This window comes from Rattus norvegicus, chromosome 8 (assembly GCF_021556685.1).
Source record: "Rattus norvegicus strain SHRSP/BbbUtx chromosome 8, alternate assembly SHRSP_T2T, whole genome shotgun sequence".
In the NCBI taxonomy this organism is placed as follows: domain Eukaryota; kingdom Metazoa; phylum Chordata; class Mammalia; order Rodentia; family Muridae; genus Rattus; species Rattus norvegicus.
Window position 1 is genome coordinate 29,251,517 of NC_141541.1, and position 25,010 is coordinate 29,276,526.

At 43.1% G+C, this 25,010-nt stretch overlaps 1 protein-coding gene across 6 annotated transcripts in view; it reads right to left on the reverse strand.

Annotated features, from left to right (window-relative positions):
* Dpy19l1 (dpy-19 like C-mannosyltransferase 1) overlaps positions 1 to 24,657 on the reverse strand; it is an 88,459-nt gene extending 63,802 nt beyond the window's left edge. For 2 of the 6 annotated variants that reach the window (NM_001429803.1, NM_001191791.2), the window contains exons 1-4: positions 24,202 to 24,657; positions 5,297 to 5,321; positions 4,615 to 4,702; positions 1,941 to 2,078 (exon numbers count right to left, since the gene is read on the reverse strand). In NM_001429803.1, the coding sequence (NP_001416732.1) occupies positions 1,941 to 2,078; positions 4,615 to 4,702; positions 5,297 to 5,321; positions 24,202 to 24,493 (543 nt within the window). In that variant the 5' untranslated portion in view covers positions 24,494 to 24,657. Of the gene's footprint in view, positions 1 to 1,940; positions 2,079 to 4,614; positions 4,737 to 5,296; positions 5,322 to 24,201 lie in introns of all 6 variants that reach the window. The other 4 variants (XM_087561780.1, XM_087561779.1, XM_087561782.1 and 1 more) reach the window with 2 other exon arrangements.
* Between the last annotated feature and the right edge of the window lie 353 nt (positions 24,658 to 25,010).

A 25,010-nucleotide genomic window follows, 5' to 3' on the forward strand; every position in this document is an offset into this window, starting at 1 on the left:
AGTAATGTGCTCAAGGTCACACGAGGGAAACTGCAGCCTGTGATAAGCTAATCAATAGAAGTGATGTGTATTCAGGGGCCTTTGCCAAAGGAAGCATAACTGTGCTAAGTAAGCTATCCCAGCCCAGAGAAGCCATGGGATTCACTGGGGCTGGTCTTTTGAAGAGACAGCTCAACCCTGCTTCACCTCCTTCTGCCTCCACCACCCTCTTGCAGGTACAGCCCAAGGGTACTCCCTCATACTCTGGCTACAAGCAAATCTGCATTCAGAGCCCACTTTCAGGACCTCAATAAGGCAATACTGAGCATAAAATCCAAACGCAGGTGACAGTCATTGATAAGTCCACTGACTGTGCATTTAGAAGAGAAAGCTACTTCAAGTCAGTGTGAGAAGACGGGCCTGTCCTCAGCAGTTACGAAGACGAGTATAAAGAATATCCTTTTCTACAAATGCATCAACACAAATTCCAAATGAGTTAAAAATATAAACATACGTATATAACTATAAGAATAAATATTTTACATGCATATTTAAAAGTAATAAGTTAAAAGATTCATGGGCATAAAATGTTGCATAGAAAATATATATCTATAGCTAAAAAGATAAATATTTCATTAATGTCATAATCATAACATCTTATGTATAAAAAATGAGTCTTTAAGAAACCCAATAGAAACAGATACAAGGAGGCATAAACAGGAATTCTTTTTCAAAGTAGAGATGGATATTTATATAGCACTGAAATGCATTCATATACATGAATTAAATAAAATGCACCAACTACTTATAATTTCCTTGTCTATCAAAATCAGCAAGGATGCAAATCAACATTTCCCAAACTGCTGTTGGCAGGGATTCAATCAGTATAACCTATATGGAAGGCTTTTGGCAATATGCCCCCAAATCATTACAATGCACATTCTGCTGAACTGACGGGCTATATTCACAAATTTATAGCTTTGAAAATGAGTAAGTATTTTACTGGTGGTTTCTATCAATTTGACACAAAGCTAGACATTTCAAGAAGAGGGAATCTTATTTGAGAAAACACTGACAATAGATTGACCTGTGAGCAAGTCTGTGGAACCTTTTCTTTGATTAATGATTGATGTGAGAAGGCCCCGCTCATGTGGGTCATTCCACTCATGGGCAGGTTGTGGGGAGCAAGCCAGAAAGCAACATTCTTCATGATCTCTTCTCCAGTTCCTGCCCTGCTTCCAAGTTCCTGCCTTGAATTCCCAGTTTGGTTTTTCTCAATGGACTGGGAATATTAGATAAACTACATAAACCCTTTCCTCCCTAAGTTCCCTTTGGTCGTAGTGCTCTACTAAAGCAGGAAAACCTAAATAAGGCAGATATGTATAATAAAGAGTCAGAGTCACGCAAGTTTGCTGCCACTTTGCTTAGAATATTCACAAGTGTGAAAAGTTCAGAGGTCCGTAAAAGATCATGCATACCACCGTTACAAAAGGCACACCAGCAGCCATGGTGACACAGAGAACCCTGTCTTGAAATAAAAGTGATGGAGAGGGTGGCTACAAACATCCCCCAAAGACAAAATGCACACGTAAAGACACTGCACACCCTGCAATCCCATGTGTGTAACGTCTACCTGCATATGGTCACAGGAAATACTCGAGAGCAGTACTTTGTGGGACAACACTGAACTATGGAGGGCATTCATACTGATTGATCAATAATCACTGATCCAGAAGTGAAGTCCTCTCAGTAGAGAAAGACTGACTCATGGTAATCAGACCTTAAGAGTTAGACTCCCGGGGTTGGGGATTTAGCTCAGTGGTAGAGCCCTTGCCTAGGAAGTGCAAGGCCCTGGGTTCGGTCCCCAGCTCCGAAAAAAAGAAAAAAAAAATAAGTAAGAGTTAGACTCCCATGTAATTTTTAGAAGGCACTTTTCATGAAGCATCACAGCGGTAACTCACCTCGGGGTAAAGGTTGAACCTTTTTAAGGTGTTGATAACTAGGGGGTACTCAGTTAGCCTGTCGTTCATTATCATCCATACCCCACTCAAAAACGACGGCGCCTCCACGATGGTCTTGAAGTAAGAATAATACAGCCCCTGAAAGAAGGACACACTCCAGTTACAATAAAAAGTACACAGTTACTCATCTTCTTAGATTACAAATATTTAAAAGAGTACTGGTTTTGAAAAAGTGAGCAGTCAAGCAGGTAATAGCTACAATTAATTTCACAGGTTTCTGATCATTTATAAATTCTTAGGCGACAAAAAAGTACATTTTATAAGAATTTCATCATAATTAAAATAATCAAATGCAAAATAGCTTCAAAAACCGTATCAGAATTTAAATATGTATAAATGCAATTCAGCATATGCCATGTATGCAGAGTGTATTCAATACCCAAAGTTGAATAGATAAAGTCAGCCTTGTTTCCTCCACGTTCACATTTAAAACTCTAAATGCGTTTTTTAAGAAGACTGCACATTATACACATTCCTATTAAACAATAATTTTACAGATCATTTTCTCCCACAGCAACACAGCGCAAGAGCTGACACTGGGGACCGGGAGGGTGCATTTCGAGAGAAGTAGGAAAGTTTACTCTGACATGCTCCTTTGAAAGGGGTTGTAGCAAAGCTGAAACGACATGAAACAAAAAAAATATGAGGCAGGGCTGAGGATGGGGCTGGCCTGGCAGAGAACTCGCCAGCACGCAGGGGGCTCTGAGTTGATGCCCACTATTACACACCCAACGCCATGAGCCCTGTGCTTAAGGAACTGAAGGCAGGAAGAACAAGCTGTTCAAGATGTCCATGAAGGACAAAAGGACCAAGAGGACAGAAGCGGACACTGAAGAGCAGTGCATCAGTAAACCACGGACACCCAGACAGGCAGAAAACAACAGTCGGCCTCATGGAGACTGCCTGGTCTGCCCCTTCTAGACTCTGGGACTGTCCGAAGCCAGATCCCCACTGTTTTCCTTCAACCTGGGTAGATACTGCTATGGCAGAAGCCTCAAACTACTGTACTTCCTGTCTCTTTCACTTTAGAAACATATTAACATGTTATTTAATCACAAAACACACAACCTAAACATTTATGTAACAAAAATGTTTAAGGGCATTAATTATCAAATTGGAAGAGAATACTAAGTGACCCTACTGGATGATCTATGTGGAACACAGCATCGCATTGCATCGAGGCAGACTTCCAGAAAACTCTAAAACTCGTTTAATAATTATATTTCTAGTACTGAGCTTGACATTTTTATTCTATTAAATAAATAATTTGAAATTAATATTCTCAGATTAAAACAAATTTAACACCAAGTAAAAAAGATCCAATCCTAAATTTTTATTTAAAATTCTTAATATAAACTTATGACTTACTGGTCTTTTTGATTTAAAAAGAAGCAGTTTCCTAATTCTGCTCACTGAAAGGCCAAGTCTCCATGGCCCCTTACAGTAGCAGCGAGGACCTGCGGCACAGAAGTCCTGGTCAGCACATGCCATCTACAGCTGAAAAGAGCCCAAGCTCCCTGGAAAACTGCCTGCTGCCAGCTGGGTAGGATATGTCATACAGCACCCAAAGTAAAGAAGCCCTGAACACCAAAGAAACACGAGTGAGGTCACACCGAGGCCAGCACAGCCAAGTGCAGAGACTGGCCAGTTCCAGACACCAGGGGTTACACAGTACGTGCCAATCAGTCTACTGATTCTAACTAGAAGATGTGAGAGAATCAATTCATTTTTATGAGAAAAAGAATGGATCATTTTCTTGTCTTTCTTCTAACTAGTAAGCCTAGAAAAAAACTGGAGCAATGTTGCAGGAAAATCCTTTCCAGGGTTACAAGTCAGCAAGTGCAGAAAAATAATGACAGTGTCTATACTAACAAGATGGGCTCTAAGACAACTCATCCAGACCACTCCTTAAGCTACTCCCCAGACTGAACATCTGAGAAGTCAACCAGTGCCCTGTGTGAACCTTGAGATGCTACAATTAAAAGGGTCCAGCATCAGCTGTGAAGTAGTCCTTCGAGAAAGTAGTCATATTTTCCATTGGTCTTCAGAAAACACAGGATAAGAGAACATGAGTTACAGCCATAGACAAGACTATATAGCATATATAGCATACATGTATACTACATGTATGTTGAGGAACTGGCATATGTATATATAAATATATATAAAGAGGGAGTTACAGATTGTAAGGCCCAGCAATCCAGCAGTAAACCTGAGTGCAGTCTGCAACTTCAGTTAGGACAGCAGCTGCTTCCAAGCACCGATCAGCTCATTCAAACATTTTCATCTGATGGTGCTAAGGAATTGCTAGGGACAAAAAGTCCTTTGAGTAACTTCAAATGTAGTTGCACAAAAGTTAAGTCTAATTTCCTTTAAACAGAGATGGGTAAGGAAATGTGGATGACTGTGTGCTGTCTGTTGTTGAAGCTACAAGATAAGGAGGCAGAACTGTCTACTCCTTTTATTTAGGAATGTCTTGTTGAAAATTTTCATGCCAAAAAAGCTTTAAAGTATTTAGAGTCCCAAAATACTACAACGAACTACTACACACACACACACACACACACACACACACACACACACACACACACGCACACACACACACAGAACTAACCATTTCAGTGCGGAAAGCCATCTCCCTTTCCAGCGTCGAGAGGTGAGAAAAATGCCGATCATTTTCAAAGAGCTGCGTTATGTGGCTCCTGGAAACATTAACACAAGGCAGCAGTGCAGAGGCTATGAGAGCTACTTTAAAGGCAAAGGAAAATCCTACAGATTGCAGACAGTTTGCAACAAGACTGAAAAACAATTGTATCTATATTTGTTTTCTATCAGGTTTTAACAATTCTACTGAAAGTCCTCGCCATAAGAAAACACATTCCAATTAGATTTTAACATTAAAATAAACCATAACGATATTTTAAGTGATGTACTATAAAAATATAGAACGCACTGAATGTGCCATTGGGTACCATTCAGAAACTGCCTGGTTCACAAAATTCATACATCTCTCCACCCAGAAGATTAAAAACATCAATCTAACATTCAAGATGTATACCATATTAATGTTAAGCAAATTAGAGTATCAAATATAGCCTCTTTAATAATAGATACTTTATATAACAGCTTTATTATTCTAATTCTATCAATGAACCAAATCTTTCAGAAGACCATAGTACAGATAAGATACATCCATCCTTCTGCTATAGAAGCCATCCCTTTAAATACATGGGCCATATCTTCAGTAAGTTATGAACATTTACATAATACATATCATTGAAGAAAAACAATCTTACCAGTGCAATAGGGCTGCAAAGGAAGCTGAAAGAAAAAGAAATTTATATTACTATTTCAGCATGAAGAAAACTCTCTCCTTACAGATAAGCATTTCCAATGAGATCCTGCACATTCGGGGCAGAGGGCTGTAGACCTCATCAACATACTGGAGATAAACGTGCAAAGCCTAAGCTGAGGAAAGGCTGGACCAGGCTTAGCATCTAGGAGGCACTACGGACTCTTCAAAAGCACAGCACGGAGAGAGCAGCTTACATTCCAGCTACAGTCCTCATCCCTCCCTCACACACTCCACACAGCAGAGAGGCCCTATGGTTGCCAATACCGTACAGGAGCCGCTAGGTCAAAAGCACCTCAAAGAGACCCCACAGGAGCAAAGTCCACCGCTAAAGTACCTTAGAACGAAGAGCCGCATTACCGTGGGCTACAAGTGAGACATGGAAATAAACACACAAAGTACCACCGCCTTTGCAAACTACCTTAGTGCCTGGATTTCCACAGCAAGTCGCACTCCCGTAAAAGTGGAAGGAGAAAAGGACACAGACAGACAGACTCAGGGTAAGGCCAACGGTAACACAGATCACATCGCAGAACGCTTCAGGTTCTGCCCAAGTACAAAGATCACTGGAGACACATGTGACTATAGACTGTGTTCATAAACATAGTATACACACTCAGTTACTCAAATCACTTCTCAATTACCCTTGAGAAAAGGGAGAAACTCTTATCCTGTAGGCTTGTGACAAGAAGTGTTTTAAATATCATTTTTTTCACATTTTGAAATATCTGTACAATGGCATAGCTGGGGATGACACCAATGTCTGAATACAAATCAACTATGTCTCTGAACTACTGTACCGTCAGAGGTGTTGTTGTAAAAAATAATAAAAATAAAAAAATAAAAATGAAACGGTAAATGTTTTTCTCTGGGTGTTTTACCCTGCTTGGGTTCCACACCTCAGTGCCCCAGATATCTGCTGGATATCTTGGCGGAAACACAGCCCAGCCACACACTTTCTTACACTGAGACTCTTACATATAAAAACACACCACACAATAATCTTAGATCCAATTGGTAAGATATAATTGCCCACTTAAACATACAAAGCCCGGTACCATCTATCCCTTTCTAATAGATTTGTTGGGCGCCATATGTTGTTGTAAAAAAAATAATAAAAATAAAAAAATAAAAATGAAACGGTAAATGTTTTTCTCTGGGTGTTTTACCCTGCTTGGGTTCCACACCTCAGTGCCCCAGATATCTGCTGGATATCTTGGCGGAAACACAGCCCAGCCACACACTTTCTTACACTGAGACTCTTACATATAAAAACACACCACACAATAATCTTAGATCCAATTGGTAAGATATAATTGCCCACTTAAACATACAAAGCCCGGTACCATCTATCCCTACAACATATGGCGCCCAACAAATCTATTAGAACTCAACTAACCTGAGATAATAGTTAGACAAGCTACTTCTTAATTACAGGTATTATTAAAAGGTGATTGAGTTTGTTTTTAGAAAGAAGAGAGTAAAGAGAATACCTGAATCAGGTGGGGATTTTCATCCACGATTCAGAGCTTGGATAGGGAAAAATTGATCATTTACTCCAAGTAGAGAGTTGTGATGAAATGTCTGTGACACCAAGGAGAGTGAATGCAGGCATATATTTTAGAAGTTATTGAAGTTAAAGAAAAATCTGTGACTCTGGGTAGGGAGCTTAACAGATGGATATATTTTGGGTTAAATTCCCAATAGATGGATATATTTTGGGTTAAATTCCCAACAGATGGATATATTTTGGGTTAAATTCCCAACAGATGGATATATTTTGGGATAATTTCCCGATATTACAGAGTACAAAGGCTATCAGGCTCATTGTTTAGCTTACTTCCTTTCTAAAGAAATTGTTTAATATTCATGATGGGTGTGACTTTGAGTTTTATGATTATATTATTACTCTGGGAGAGAGTGCAAGATACAAGCTTTTCTGGTTTCAGACTAAGGAACACAGTATTTTGGGAGAAAGATTTTGTCTTTGTGCTTTTAAAAAATGTGATTAGGCTCTGGAAACCTCACAGAGTCATACTGATCAGATTTGATAGAGGTAGACCGCCTGAAAAATTTATTCAAGAGAATCAAACAAAAAGATATCTTGATTCTAAACTTTTGTCTTGAGAGTTGTATTTTACAGAGCATGCCTACCTACTTGGAATCCTGGTCTCAAGGACTTTCAGCTGGGTCCAGTCACACATCAGCTACAGCATTTGCTTCATTCTTCCTACCCCCTACCCCCAAGGATATCTCAACGCCCATGTACAGCTTGAAGAAGTTATGGAGGAGTCGTCGCCCCAATTCTCTGGACTTTGGGGGGGCTAAAAATGGTTATTCTAAAGTTGTTTTTATGAGGAATTGAAAATTGGTTGTAATTTAACGGGGAGGAATTAGCTAGATTGAATTGTACAGTCATAATCTCATTTGGTAACTAAGCTGAAATCATATCTTTGCTTTGGTATAGAATTTATTTGTCAAAAGAGTTTAAAAGTACAAGGTTTAGAGCCAGTCTTTCTATTGTTGTCGTTACAAACTTCTGAGTTGATTACACCTGTGAGTTAAGATCCAAATAGCAAAGTCATGGCCCTGATTTTTTGAGAGAACTTTCAAGATTTTATTAAGATATAAAGACAACAAAACAGATTGTCTTATATAGATAGGTGGTTTTCAAAAACGTCAGAAATCCACAAAATTTGAGATTTAAGGTTATTTATCTTTTGTTGAGACATATCTGTTCCTAACAGTTCCCCTTCGGTGGATTTAACGAAGAATGTGAACATCTCTACCTCCAGGTGATGCAATACTTTGTGGCTAGGCAGTCACTGGACAAAACTGCCTGCTTCATCTGCAGACTAATACTGTACAGAAAAGGATAAATTATGCAGAATGGTTGACTGATAAACTCTGCCAAGACAGGGTGATCAGCCCTTCAAAATCTGCATTTCAAGAGTCTGTCAGTTGATTTTGGGCCAGAAGGCTGAAGACTTGTGCTCACATGTTGCTAACAGGGGACTGTGCTAGTGGAGATTTGTCTCTACAACCTCTCAGTTCTGGAAGCCGTGTTAGGCTTCCTATGTGTATAGATATTTGGTCATTCCCAGATTTCTGACGGGGTTGAAGACTGATTATAGTCTCATAGCCTATCAGGCTGTATAAATCTGAATATACATATTTTATTGGATAGTTATCAGATAGTATACAAGCTTGCCAAGATATAATATAGATAACATGGTTAATGAACAGAATTGATGGACTGGGTGATCAGCATATTGTTGGTTTTATAAATTGCAGAATGGTAATAATGCTTAGTTCACCTATGTATAGGGGAAAGGTTTTTTAACTGGACAAAAAGGGGGAAATGTCGTGGTTTGCCTTGAAATTTTCTCTGAATTTGTTAAATAAAGGCAAGAGCGTGAGATTTGGACAGAGGGAAAAGTCAGGAGCAAGAGGGGGATTAGATTCAGAGAATAGGGTTAGAGAGGACAGTTGGCGACAGTTGAGCCAGTGGAACCTGAGCAGGAGGGGGAGAGGATGGAACAGTTGAGGAGAAGGGAACGGTTTAGAGACAGGATGGGGAACTGAGAAGAGTTAGAAGAGACAGGAGATGGAGAGAGGGGAGAAGCTAGGAGTCGTTGTAAGAGAAGGAGAAACTAAAGCATGAAAAGAGTTGATATATTTGGGAGAGTGAGTAAAGAAAAGAGAGAGAGAGAGGAGAAGCAAGGAGTCGTTGTGGGAGAAGGAGAAGCTGGAGACTTGGTAAATAAAAGGTGCAAGGGATAGATGGTACCGGGCTTTGTATGTTTAAGTGGGCAATTATATCTTACCAATTGGATCTAAGATTATTGTGTGGTGTGTTTTTATATGTAAGAGTCTCAGTGTAAGAAAGTGTGTGGCTGGGCTGTGTTTCTGCCAAGATATCCAGCAGATATCTGGGGCACTGAGGTGTGGAACCCAAGCAGGGTAAAACACCCAGAGAAAAACATTTACCGTTTCATTTTTATTTTTTTATTTTTATTTTTTTTACAACAACACAGAGGTGCGGATTTTTAGGCCGCATGCATTTTTGCCGGGTTCATCCTGAGGTGAGGTGTGATAGTTAACACCTGTGCGCACAGACGTTAGAGCTTTGGGATTTCAGGTTAGGAGTATTCGCCCTACTTCTATTTTAATTTTTCTAATGTCCGTGACATGTTTTCTATGCTAACCCGCATCACTGCTGATGTACAAATCTGTGCAGAGTGATTGGAGATGCATCTGCTTGGCTTATTTCTTCCAATTCACTGAGTATAGTATTTTCAGCTTATTTTAAATTCTCCATTTTAGATAATATCATTAGCAAATGTTAATTTTTTTCTGTTTTATAATTTTACCATTAGCATCTTCCACTTGGCCAATATCATCTAGAATACACCCCCCCAAAAAAACCTTGCTAAGCTTGACTTCTCTTACTTGAACAAGTTTCATCTTGTATTCTGTAGTGAAAATAAGGATTTGTCAAGGTCACCTTCCTTTTGTGCACTTTTTCATTAATTTATTTAATTTATTCACTTAAAACCCCAATCACAGCCCCCCTCCTCCTCCCAGTCCCACTCTTAGAAATTCCTCCCCTCACTACTCCTTCCCTTCTCATCAGAGAAGGGAAAACAGCCTTGGGTACCACCCACCCTGGAACATCTACCCCAGCTTGACTAAGCACATCCCCTCCCACTGAGGCCCAACTAGGCAATCCAGTTAGGGGAAGGGGATCCAATGGCAGGGAACAGAGACCAAGACAATCCCTGCTCCTATTGTTAGGGGACCCAACCCCAAATCCTTCAACACAAAATTTGTCTTGCCTACAAAATATTCAAGAGAAAAGTTAGAGACTGAGAGAACAGCCATCAATGACTGCCCCAACTTAAGACCCATCTCACGGGATAGAGCCAACCCCTGGTGACTATTAACAATACTTTGCTATTGCAGACAGGAACCTAGCATAACTGTCTCCTGAGAGATTTACTCAGCAATGGATAAAAACAGATGCAGAGACAAACAGCCACATATCAGGCAGAGCTCAGGAAATCTTGTGAAAGAGCTGGAGACAGGATTAAATGAGCCAGAGGGGTCAAGGACACCGTGAGATCTACAGAGCCCATGGTAGCTCACAGAGATTGAACCATCAACCAAAGATGTGTAGGGTGACTCGCCTAGTAGCCCACATATTTTAGCAGATGTGCACCTTTTGCATTCTTAAAATACCACAATCTGTTGGAAGAAGATGGAAGATGCCAGATGTCTTTAGTGCCTTTTTTTTTTTTTTTTTTAAGAATCTTTTTTGGAGCTGGGGACCGAACCCAGGGCCTCAAGCGCTTTACCACTGAGCTAAATCCCCATCTTTAGTGCCTTTAATTGGTTCCATTAGCACCGATTTGAACAATGGGAAGTCTTGGCACTTTTCAATCTCTTCCATTCAAGTTAGTGGTAACATCAAACATTTACTACACACCTACCAGCTCTTTGGATGACCTTTTTGATTACCTGCAGGAAATCAATAAATACCCAGAGCTTCCCTGTGGTGTGGGCATAAGTAAGTCCTCAATTAGTAAGTAAGAACTGGAGCACACTACAGTTGAGTAGCTTGCTGGATGATACACAACAGGTAGGCAAACTAATGGGCTAGGTTTAAGACTTCCAACCTACAATCCACAAACTGTACGGCCTCTACATTAGAGAACAGAAAGGAAGACGGTGCCAAATTCTCAACCATCTTGTCCACAAAGAATTCCTAGTCTCAGTCCCTCACTAATTTAAATAGAAAAGAACAAAACTGTTGCAATGAATCCCTCAATATAGGAAATATACTTTATAGACGCTACTAATTATGAGAGCCTGGGGAAGGCTCAGGCCAGAAAATGTTGACCACACAAACTTGATAAGCAACTCAGCATCCAAGTGAAAAGCTGGGTGTGGTAACCAATGGCATTTGCAAACCCAGCCTTGGAGAGACAGAAGGGAGCATTCTGTAGGCTCATGGGCCAGCCAGTTTAGTCTAATCTTCAAGCCCCAGGCCACATAGAGACTCTTGTCTCAATATAACAAAGTGCACAGCTCCTAAAGAATAATACCCATGGTTCATCTGGTTTCTACAGGCACAAGCACATTAATACAGGCATGCACACAGAGGTGCATACACAGAGGTACACACATGTGCGTGCATACACACATACACACACACACAGAGACACACGCACACACATACACACACAGAGAGAAAGACAGACAGACAGACATATGCACACACACACAGGTTCACATGTGAATTAAATTTTTTATATTAAAGTCTGAAGATACTTTATTTGAAATGACACATAGTATGCCATTTGAAGTTCCGGGAAGATACTGCTTTATGAACATGTGATTTAGGAATAAAGACAAAGGGACAGAAACTTCTAAAAGCATTTCCACTTTTCTGGGCTTCATAAAAGAATATTCTAAATTAATTTCTCTAAATCAATGTGAGTAATTACTAGCCTCTTTTTATTTGGTCTGTGTATGTGGGGAGCCTCTAACAATATAGGTAAGCTACTCTCCACTTAAATAAGCATGCTTTTTCCATGTTCTCAGTAGCTGAGTTTTTATTACTGAAAATAAAACTTCTAAGAAATCTGCAAAAAAAAAAAAAAACTTAAAGGAGGTCAAGGAAAGGTAACTGCAGGATCCTGCCCCTTACTATGACGGTGTTGAAAGCCCTGTTACTTTGACTAGGAGCATCCATAGTGCCCACATGAAAGCTCAATCAGGCACTGGGCTCTTACAACTCCTAACTATGCTACCCTGATCAATTTCAATCTTGGGGAATTTGAGGTGAAAAATACAACAAAACTTTTAAGTAAACAAAGTTCCTGAATTAACTCCAGTTAGCCTGCATTCACGCGCGCGCGCTCACACACACACACACACACACACACACACACACACACACACACACACACATGGTTCAAATGAGTTAGAAATTACTGTGTATAACCAAGTTTGATTGGAAGGTATAAACTAAACCTACCCTGTAAAATTGACCCTTTTGTTAAGATGCACACCTAGATGTAATCTTTTTCCATTTACTTCCTGAAAGTTAGAGCCAATTACAGGACCCATAGTCGAAAGGTAGATAGCCCACTGGAACCTGACTGCTCCCACAGGGGCTACGAACCTAAGGGCTCAGCCTTCACGACCCATTTTCCTCTACTTGGACCCACCTTCTAAGAAATCTACAACCTCCCCAAAGAGAGCCACCAATAGGGGAAAAAGTAGTTCAACACATATGCTTATGGGATATACTTAACAGTCAAATGATAGCAAAGTAACTGACATCACAGAACAACTGGGGCAAAGGTTAGGGACTCTGTACAAGATTTACTGTGAGAACAGAAGGGTCCCTTAGTAAGTCTCCTGAATGCCAACAGGCATTTATTACCCAGGAGCAAGGTGACAGTGCAGAATCTCAGGCCATACCCTTGCCTCCTAACCAACAATCAACATTTCAGAAGCCTGAGGAAGACATAGACAGCTCAGTGACATTCCCTAACAGACCTCCACATGGGAGGAGCACACCACCACTGCATTCTTGGGTCCTGCTCTTGATTCAACAGGTACAGGGGCTTGAGCAATATATTATTAGTAAACCTCAAGTGGTTCACATAGTCCACACTTTGGGACATGGTACAGTTATGATAGCAAGTCCAGTGAGAAGAGCAGGCTGACAATTCCTTCAGGCAAGCTATGGAGTCCTGGAGGGTAGTGACAGAGAGGGATAAGGAAAAGGAAGGTCCAAATTCAAAAGGTCACAAATGAGGGTTCAGAAAGGGAAAGAGTTTAAATTCATAAACTCACTTTAAAGCCCTTCCTAAGCAGAAATGCTTTCCAGGTTTTATAAGACATCACTGACTTAGTCTCATCTGCAGAGTACAAAATGGGGGACCAGGGGCTTATCTCAGCCTCCAGTGCTTAACGTAGGTAGGGCCCAGAACTCTTACCACCAGCACTGCATTTCCTGTTTCGAAAACTTCAAAGCCTTGATAGGTTTGATCTCTTCCATTTTTTCCCTCTTTGGGGTTGGGGAAAACATTCTATTTTTAATAGGAAAAAGAAGGCACAAGCTCACTTTACTAATAGAGACATTAAGTCTCAAAATGAGAAGCAAAGCTGCATTTAAAATTCACAGCCTGATTGAAAGAAACCATTTCTGGTAAGATCTAGAACTCACAGTGGTAAGGGATGATGACCAACAGTTGGCTAAGAAAAACTTCGGAACTCCTGATTATAATGATCATATGTAATGTCTGCATCAATATTTACATAAGAGATCCAGGAGTCCGTATAAAGAACTAGTGGTTTTTATTTCCCCACCGGGCCTAAGGTCTCATGCAGCAAGGACACAACAAACCACAGAAGAGAGCTCAGACTCCCTGACTCCAAGTGCAGATGTGAAAATATTGAGCACATTAGCCAAGAGAGTAAAGTAAATGTCTAAGAAATGTCTTAGAAATCAAACCAAGTCAAAGAAACAATGAAGTGACTAAGTGACGATAGGAAAATAACAGAGCACAGCAGTCTGCACACCACACCGCAGACAGAAGGCTGGACTTTACAGAAAAGCACACAAAGCCAGCCTTCACATTTCAAATATGAATGTGTGTACAAACACTAGAGTAGGCAATGCATGATTACACTAGGCACGTTTTAAAGGCAGTGAATTCTATCCTCCTTTTAAAGTCTTAGCCTTATACAAATATTTCTAAACCAAACAGTAATACGAATTGATAATTTCTATATGTTAACTTCCTCTTCACTAGCAAAACACAATGCATGGTACTGTTTTAAGAATAAGTATACAACCAAAATAATATCCTTCTGAATATGTAGAGGAAACTTCCAAAACCTGATAAATCCAGGAGGAAAGTATAGAAAGCAAGTCTCTTTAAGATAGGACAAGTTACAAGGACAAATACAGGTACACACACACCCCTTCTCGGTTCACATAAAGTTATCTGTATGCATCTGACTTTAGAGCGTGGTGCATGAACAGAGGATCCAAGTTGCTGCTGATCTGAACGCTTCCTCCCTAAGGACTAGCTTTCGAGATATCAAAAAGCACCATGCAAGTTCCCAAGGGAGGAAAACAGCCAATGCTCTATTCAACTGTAACACCTCTGAACCAAAACAACGATGCCATGGCACAATGTCCCTAAGTGTAACAGCAGCACGCATATCTTGGTGGTAAACAACAGCTGATTGTTAGGGCCCAATCAACAAGGGGGAAGTCAAATCGGGTACTGGGAACCTAGCCAATTTCCCAGAGCTAGGGAAGTCACAAATCTTGAAGGAGAACCTATAGCTACTATTAATAAATCAGCATAAACCCTAACTATATTCTAAATATTTATTATTCTTATACCCATCCAATAATGCAGTCCTTACCACTCATCAAAGAAATGTTTCTTTGCAACAGATTGAAACCATTACAGAAAATCACAGCCAGTGACTGCAGATGCAGATAACAAGGACCATGTGGCTGGTGTCCAGCACCAACTGACACATGCATCTAAAATCCAGTTCCCTCACCTAAAGATCAGGGATCACAGGGGAAGACGGGACAGAAAGACCTAAGTCTTTAGTAATTTTCACAGAGCTTATTCCCTGGTAAAGCATTCTAATGTTAGGATAATGAAACCCCTTTGAATTGCAAACTGCCCGTGGGTATCAGAAGGCCTAGCTTATCATTTAACTTAAGTGAGTCAGAAACATGACTTATTCTCCATCATTTTTACAGCACTGTCAGACAACCAACTCTCCTCCCTTAAATGCAGAATTTACTCATTTTTCTAAATTAAATAGGAAATCAAAAGCAAACCAAAAGGATGAGTTGGGGTGGACAGACCTGCAGATACAGAAACCTCTGCTCTCTAACGAGTCAATGGGTCCCAGGGAATCTGAGATCCTATTCCCACCAATGGGCCTTTGGTTGTTGTCTATGCTGCAGATCTGAGACCTACAATTGACCAATACGACCGACCGACAAGGAATTGGCTGCAAGGCCAACCTCATCCAGGGAACTCAAGAACGACGCCCACAGGGGTAAAGTTCTCAACAATAACACTACTTGGGAGATTTTTGTAGACATCAAGAATGAGTGAGGAACAAAAAAAAAATCAAGATCTTCTAAAATCAAATTTTAACTAGTAGAACAAGAGGCGTGGTAAGGATTGAGTAGACAGCCATGATTGATTACTAAGCCTATGCAGAGCAAGAATGAGGGTAGGGCAGTCACATAATTATTTAATTATTATAAAATTACAAATCAAACATCACTTTTTATGAATTTCAAAAATCTTCCCAAATTAGAAATTCACGTAGGCTGCAAACTCTAAAAGTGACTGGTCAACTTGCACATGCGCTGTGCTCTAAGATCTGCTGAAACTGCAGTTGGTGAGCATTTAAACCACCTCCCTCCTTATCAGGCTGTGAGCCAAATACAAATCTTGCCAATGCTTTGGGGGCAGTTGTGTCAACAGATAGCTCTACATTAAGTTACAATTATAAATTGAGGTCCAAATACTCCTCTTGTGATGGCTCTCGTGCTACAAAACACACCTGACAAGCAGCCAATTCAGAAGAAGTCAAACAGGGGGAAAGACACAAACAAAGATGGACAACTTACCTGTTCCCTAAAGGGCCTGGTTTAGGTCTCAACCTCAAACAGAAGGCTGAGATGCCTATAAACTTATCAAAGTGGACTGTCCCAGGTTCTCCCGGCATCCCTCAGTCCCCACCCGTGGCAGGCTCCTCCAGGCTGGCACACCCTGAACTCTACAGCCCAGCTCTTCTTCCTTATATAACCCAGCCATTTTGGTTATTCACCTCTTTTTATCTTTTGGTCCCTTGGCCTCTTGGCCACTGCTCCTGGACCCTCTCCCTCGGTCTTCCTTCTCCCTCTGCACTCTCTTCAGATGGCCAGGTCCAGTCTCCTGGTCACGTCCACTCTGGAGTCTCCCGATGTCCCTGCCTCTGCCTGTATTTTCCCTTATGTCGGTAATAAAAATCTCAACCCCTTAGGAACAGTCATGTCCTCCTTTTATTTCTTTTTTTCACTTAATCATAATAGTGGTAAGAAAAGAAGTATTATTAAAGCACATTCCACAACTGTTGTAGAATGATGCATTCTCAAAATTAATTGTACTTTTAAAATATACTCTTCTGAAATGGTTCTTGACTGAATTATAAAAGATCACCCAAAGGAAACTGGCTTCTTCTTCAGGAGATTAAAGGTGTGTATCTAGAAGTGGATGAGACATTTACTAGGTCTGATCACTGGTAAATACTGGAATGAAGGAAAGTGACGGATTATCTCCTAGAAATGTCCTAATGGCAAATCACAGTTAATGGCAAAAGATGATCCAAAAAATAAATAAATTGAGAAACAAATACATAAATAATATAGCTTTGTAGTTTATGCAATGCAAATGTCATTAATTAAACTTACAAAAGACATTAATATATCTTTACACTCATAAGAGGTAGTAATACAATATAATATGATAAGGTTAAAATGCCCAGCTGTTCAGCAGCAACTGAGATAAACAGATAGAGAGATGATATAGTCAGACCGACAGATAGAGACAGACAGACAGAGAGACATAGATCGACAGAGACAGTGAGTTAGACAGACAGAAAGAAAGATGGAGATAGACAGAGAGAAAAGACAGATTAAATTTCAGTCTCTTTCAGTATCAATGTACTGTTATTGACAAAAAGAAATCACAAATAAAGAATACAGCCTTATACTTAAAAGACGTGAACTAAGTTCACTGCATGAAGTTTTAGTGCTTGGGAGCGCCTGATGTTCAGAGACTTCATGTTTAGAGCATCTTATTAATAACAAGGCATATTTAGGTGATTCTAAATATTCTTAAGAGTTAACCAGAGTCTATTTTAGAAAGGGAGAAATTGGTTTCAAACCCCCAAATTCCCATCCTTTCCCTGGCTTTGATGGGATTCCGGTAATTAACACAAGCACACCCTCACAGCTGCCTGCTTGGCTGGGTACAAGTTCTAGCCTGGAAATCAGCACAGGAGGGGGGCAGTGTTCCCTGGGCTTCACATTTCAGCTCTCCTCCTACAGCCCAACTACTAAGCTGCTTTCTTCCCATTCTTCATTCTGGTATCTCTCTACATATAATTCCTTTTCTTTACTTCTTCTGAAGAAAGAAACAAGGCAGAAGTCTGTCCTTGCACAAACTGCCGAGCTGTCCAGAACAGGCTGGGGGACTTCATGTGGTCTACCTGCTGCACGCTCACCAAAGGAAACACCACATAGCAATTAAACACATGCACTCAGAAGACACCAGGCTTGAGTTCAAATCTTGACCTTAAAAATTCCAGGAGCAACCTTGCATAAGGCACTAAGCACCTATGTGCTTTGGATCCCCTTTTGATTAAATATGACAGTCATAACACCATGGTCAGCCCCAAGTCTACTGTTAATGAGCCCATCTGCAGCAATGCACCCAACATAGTGTACGATGTTTGTGGTGTACGATGTTTGTGGTGTACGATGTTTGTGGTGTACGATGTTTGTGGTGTACGAAGCCAATTAACCTGACTGAACAGCACCTCTTCGCTGGAAACTTACCACTGTCTATTCCGGTCAGAACCTCTGTCCTATCACCACCTGACATTTCCAACTGAAGGTCCCATAAGCACCTGAAGAACAGTGTCTGGGGTACAGTCCTTGCTCTTCTCCATGAAACCTGTCCTGCTCCACAGCTACAGTCTTCCCTGTCTCCCCTAAAAAACACTCCCTCCTTTTTCCACACGCCAAGATCTATTCATCTCCAAGTTCTACCATTTCATCTCCAAAACCCATCTGTAGGCTATCCTTCCTACCATCTCCACAGCCATGCCCTCTATGCAGGACAACTCCTGTGGGCCCTGGCAGAGCCCCACCTGAGGGTGGTGCTAGAGGCCTCCACTGTCTTTGCGTTGTCTCAGCCTATTTTTCTAGCACAGAGTTCTCAAAATTAAAATGTAAACATGACCCTGTCTTGTTCAACACTCCTTAGGGGCTTCCCACTGCTACAGGAATAAACCCAGCTCCATTCTAGATCTGGTACACGGGCTGCCTTTCCTCCTTGAGAGGGTAACTGAGACCTGTCCCTCCCTTCCTACACGTCCTTGGGAGAGAGACGCACCCTGTCATCCTCTATACAGTTCCCACCAGCTTAGCCTTGAGACTGGTCCCACTGCTTCTTCACCACCTGGCAAAGGTCAAACACACAGCACCTTACACAGCTTTTCTTGGTTTTATTAACATGGACATTCCCTGGCTTTGGGATCTCATCTGTTCACTTTGCTTCACTTTCTCCAATGCAGAAGCCCTTCCTTTCCTCCAATGCCCTTCCTACGAAGTGAAACCACCAAGTCACACAGTCTTCTTACTTTCAGAATCTAAGTTCCATAGGAGTAGGCTTCTAGTTTCCTTGGCTATCTTTTCCCAGAATGCACCTGGCACATGGGGATTATAAAGAAACCACGCATACTATTTGGCATGCACTATCTCACTTATTCTTTTACTCTAATCAAAGTATTTACTATCCCCATCTTAAAAATAAACAATGATGGAAAACATTGGGGAAGAGTTCAAACAGCTTCTGAGTGTAGGAAAAGGCTTGCAATGTAGGTCAGCTCTGAAATACCAGGTGGCTTACACATACCACATCACATCACACAATACATCACACCATACACCACATCACACCACACCTCTGCTGGCTCATCCCAGGTCCCAGTGCCCAGCTAGACTCAACTCCCTGCCTCTATAGGCTTCCTCCCTATCCCTGGCTAGTCACAGGCTCTCGTAAGCCATGACTTTTGAAAGAGTAGTTTCGGTATGGTGGCTGCCTTCCCAGTTACACTGGCCAGTATCTGGTTGCCACCACTGGAGAAGTGCCACTAGGTAGCACCTGGGACGCTGTTAAACCCTGTGCAAGGCACACGACAGTGTCCCAGAACACAGAATAGTCCCACCCAAAACATCATGAAGCTCAAGGGGGTTGCAGCTGCCATAGGAACCAGGCCAGAAGTATAAAAGTGACATAACCTTTCTCTTAGTCACTGTTACTGCTGTGAGGAGACACCATGACCGTGACCATGACAATTCCTACAAAGGAAAGCATTCATCTGGAGCTGGCCTACAGCTTGAAAGGTGAGTCCATTATCACCATGACAAGAAGCATGGTAGCCCACAGATAGACAAGGTGCTGGAGAGAAAGCTGAGAGTTCTACATCTGGATCCACCATAGCAAGAAGAGATACTGGGCCTGATTTGAACTTTTGAAACCCCAAATCCCACCCTCAAGGTCATATTTCCTCCAATAAGGCCACACCTACTTCAACAAGGCCACTCCTCCTAATCCCTCTCAAGTAGTACCACTCCCTAATGATTCATGCCTCTTCCATGCATTTTCATTTAAATATGTGAGACCATGGGGGCCATTTTTACTCAAAGCACCCATTACAGCTTAACAATTTTTACAAACGGCATCTTACATTACAGTCCTGGACTGCTAGCTATTATGTGTATGTGTTCAGTACACATTTTTCTCACTTTCACCCTGAAACAGAGCCCTCTCCAACTACCAGAACTTTTCCTCTTTCTTTAATAAGGTGAAGGATACAGGTAGGTGTAAGAAAGATGAGGCTCCATCAGACAAGTGGCAACCGATAGCCCCCACTTTGAGGAAACAATGAAGATTATGGGAACTATAGCAACTGGACAGTTCTTGCATCTATTTCAACAAAGTGGGTAGAGCAGAGCAGAAAGCTCAGTGGGTAAAGGTGCCCTGCATGGAGCCAGAGAACCTGAGTCCTAGCCCAAACATCTACGCAGCAGGAAAGAACTGATACGATACCTGCATTTTATCCTGACATGCAAGCACTGCAATACACACACACACACACACACACATATATACACACATACACACACATACACATATACACATACACACACACATATATACACATACACACAGGCATACATACATATACATACATGTATACACACACATGAACATGCACATGTATGCACACACACAAACACATACACATGCACAAATATACACATACATACATGCATACATACATACACATACACACTTGCATATGCACACGCACGTGTAGGGGTGCACACACACACAATAAATAAGTGAAAAATAAAGAAAAGTTGGGGTCTACAGTGTCAGTAAATCTCAGCCATGAAAATTCCATTTCCTGGGGGTACTCATCTGCTTCCAAAAGGTCAGAGGTACAGGACTTACTTAACATGTATGAAGATGCCCAAAGTCAATCCCCAGCACCAAAAGCAAATAAGCATTTAAAACCCATCAGTGCACTCCCCCATTGCCATATTCACACTCCTAGATACACAATTAAGTGCTCTGATACGTGGGTCATTTTAAGGGTTCAGAGAGCCCCGGTGTAGCGCTCAGGTTAAGAACTGCTGGTCTCATCCAGATCTCTCATCTTACACACCCCTAAACCGAATGTTTAAAAAGCTAAATTCTTGGCTGAGAAGCCCAACAAGTTTGAAGCTAGCCCGGAAAGAGAGACATGAGGCTGTAGGGAAGCCCTAGTTTCATTTCTCTCGCTATTGTGAAATATCCTGACCGAAAGCAGCACAGGAGAGGGAACGCAGGCCCTCAGAACACAGGACAGTCCCACCCAAACATCGTGAAGCTCAAGGGGGCTGCAGTTGCCACAGGAACCAGGCCGGAAGTGACACATATAACCTTCTGTCTTAGTCACTGTTACTTGGCTTAAAACCCCAGGGAAGGCAGCTCAGAGCCTAAAGCACCACATTCAGAGAGGAGCTGGGAGTCAGAAGCATGTGGATTCATCTCCGCTTGCTTGTTCTCACCGGCTTCCTCTCTCTCACGGCCTACAGAGTAGAGTGGAACAGCAAACAATAGTCTGGGTCTTCTCCCATCAGTCCACAGTAAAGACAACCTCCTACTGGCCGAGCGCAGATATATAATTCCTACCACTCTCTTCCCAGGTAATTTAAAGCAGTGTCAAATTGACAGTTAAAATTAGCCAGCTCAGAGGGAAAGAAAAGGAACTTTCTGAAAGGGAGTCTGAGCTGGAACTTTGCTGGTGACTGTCCATCCTCCACCCGGGCCTTGACCCCAGGCCCAGGAGGTGGCTCCACAGACTGTTTCAGTAGCCTGCAAGGTCACTACAAGCAGGAGACCAGAGTGTGGGAAGGTTGGGTGGGCTCCCACAAGCACAGCAGCACCCCGCCTGACAGGGACAGTTCTCCAAGCCTTGCTCTTTCCTCTCCAGTACTACATTCCCACTGTTCATGGCCTTGCCAGCAATTAGGTTTCTAAACCCTGCCCTTACCTCTGAAGACAGCTCAATTATTCTAGCCTGAGCCCAGAAATCCATACGGACATGTGCTAGGATGGCCTTTCTATGGTTGGAACAGGCTGCAGGCAATGTGTATTGTTTACTGTGGTCAGGAAAGTTTGAAAAAACGTTTTCAAGGTTCTTCCTCCACCACTGCCTTCTGTTGCTGGAAGCAAGTGATTTAAAACTTCTAAAAATAAACATTTTGAACCTCTTTAATCGTCACCATTAAATAAGTAGTAATGTCACATGTAAGAAAAGCATATGTACTTACTAAAACAGGCAATGCTCATCACTGCAGAGCAATGGGAAGAGCCACCTTGATGGGTGACTTATCAGGACCAGCACACAGGAAGAAAACCTCTAACCAGTTCTAACATGTGCTGCTACAATGGCTCTTCAAGTCAGGAAGTTTATTATAAAGTACAAATAAAGCCATTTTGGGATAGCTTAAAATGTAGTTTTTAGAGTTGAGCAGCTACAAGTAATCCCAGCAACAAGTGGGTGGCAACGCCTCTCAACGTGGAGGACCAAAAGTTGTTTTAAAGGTCCACCCTGAAGTGCAACTCCTCCACACTGGGACGACGAAATCAGAGGAAACGAAGCAGCCTACAAACACAAGGGAATTGCTAGAACCACTTCAGGATCAGCGGCTTTCTGAGCTTTGACAACATGGTGGCACAAAGGATATCACTGTGGATACCGGTCTTGAGAGTACAGGGCCAGAGCTGAACCAAGGACACCAGGTCTGATCATTCAGCAGAGCCTTCTCTCCATGTTTTGTGTAGTCTCACAGCAGATGGTCAAGCAAGAAGACAAAGACTGTGGTATTCCTCCTAACGCCACACCCCTGTGACCTCTATCCAGGGTACACCTAAGACTATGATCTGCCACATTCACTCTACTTCCACTTGCAATGTCAAAAAGAGCAGATCAAGAGAAAAGCTACCCTGCTGCATTGAACAAAACAGTATTTCTGCAAGGGCACTACTAAATCCAAATATAAGACATCCAGTATAAGAAACCCCAAAGGACTGTACCATAAAACATGAAAAAGGTTGTATCCTTTAAAATCTATTATTATCTCTCCCTAAAATACTCAGGGTCATCCCTTACTTTACTACGGTTGATGTTTATACTAGCCATTCACGAAAACTGGAGATGTATTCTGTCGTGGGACCAGAAATCAGGGTTATGTGTTTGCTTTTACATAGGAACTGATGCTGTTGAGTGCTTTGGGCACAAACACGCATCACCCACAGGGTTTTTAGCTTTGCTCCTCCAGACATCCCTAGGTAAAGTAGGGCATGAGATAACTCCACATAACACAGGAGGAAAGGCCCTCAAAGTGAGACTTTAACCAAAATCAAGCACTCTGCACCAGGTCTGGGTGCCTTCGATCTCATCCACTGTACCACGCTGCCTCCCCAAGGTGAATTTAACCTGTACACTTGCCAGTTTCTCAAGCTATCCGCTGGAAGAAGGCATGATGAAAATTATGAATCTGCCAAATCTTGGCCCAAATATTAAAAAAAAAATTCTAGTAACAAGGCCAGCCTTCGTGAACCCACATACTGCCATGACTGGCTTTCAGTAACTATGTGGCTGCTGTAGAGGTTGTCCCCACAAGAAGGCTGATTTTGCTATAGTCTGTCTAAACCGCAAACTTCAAGCACCCCATGCTCTCAGAGGTCATTAAGCATTGGTGAAAAGATAGTAAGAAAATATCACTACATAATTCAACAGCTAAATCCCATAGTGAAAAAATATTACAGAATCTTTATGACGGGCTTGGAAAAATTAGGCCTATTAATCCAAACTTCTATAAACTTGCCTTATCCAACAAAGTTAATCGAGAACGAACCCAGAAGACGGTCCACACGTGATTGCTTCAACTTTATTTCTTTTAGGCTCACAGTTACATTTGGTGCATGGAAGAAGGTAGAGAGATGCCATCAGGCAAGGTTAAAGCTTAGGCATCCAAAACACGACAAAGCCTGCAAAGTGACAGAACCACGAAGTGCCACCCTCAGTGTTTGCGGCCAAGAAGGGAAAAGGCACGCTAAAATTTAATTATAAGTTTGGCAACTTTCTAAGACAGGAAACCTGAGTATTGCGAGCTCCAGGAATCGCTCACATCACCAAGCAAACCATTCTCCGAAGTAGCGGCTGAGGCAGGGGCAAAGAGTGGACTGTCGCTGCAGGCACAAGAGGGTCTCCTCCGCGCGGAGCAGCCCGCCCGCGGCCAGCCGAGCAGCTGTTGATCTCGGGGCCATGTTTTTAAAAGCCCGGGCGGCCAGCGGGGAGGAGGATGAGTGGAGCTGAGCCCCCGGAAGAAGCGAGGAGGAGTAGGGAGGAGGCAGGAGCGTCCCGGGAAAAGTCGGAGAGAGCTGTTAACAGGCTCACCTAGCAGCAGCGTGCTCCAGGTCCGGCCGCGCCCGCGCCGCAGGCCCAGCGCCCAGTGCAGCCCGGCCGCCAGGCGGCCCGCGAGGCCGTCCGGGGCGGGCGCAGCGGTCTCTGCGCGGGGCCCCTTCCTGCTTGCCGTGCTCCTGCGCCCCGGCGACGGCGGCGCGCGCTCCGGTCCCAGCTCCCTAGCGGCCACCTCGGATGCCCCGTTCAGTGGCGGCGGCGACGAGCGGGCCGGCCGGGGCGGCCTGGGAGCCGCGTCCCGGTGCTTGCTCCGCGCCTGCAGGACCATCTTGGCATAGTCGCGCCCGCTAGCTGCGCGCGCCCGGACCGCGGCCGGGATCCGCGGACTGGCGGTCGCTCACTCTGGCCGGCGAGGGCGGGCCGGGAGGCGGGAACAGCGCGGGCCGGGCGGCCGCTGCCTACTGCGGGGCGGCCGGGAGGCGGCGCCGGACTCCCGCGCCTCCGCCGTTGCCGCTCTCGGGTTGCCAGGGCAACAACGGAACGCCGCGGGGCGGAGGCGGGGACACACTTGAGAGTCTCGAGGCCCCGCCCCTCCAGCGCGCGTGCCCAGGCGCGCTCCAGCGGCCAAGCGCGCACGCGCGGCCTGCAAGCGGGGCGGGACCGGCGGCCTGGGGAGCGGCGTGGACGACCTCCCGGAAGCGGCCGTGCGCCCTCGGGAACGGGCGGTCGGGTTATGAGGTGGCCGTGGCGCGGGCTCGCGCGGAGCGGGAACCGGGTGGCCACGGGACGGCCCCGTGCGTGCGCCCCGGGGCTCTGTGCATTAGGCTTGTGCAGAAAACTAACGG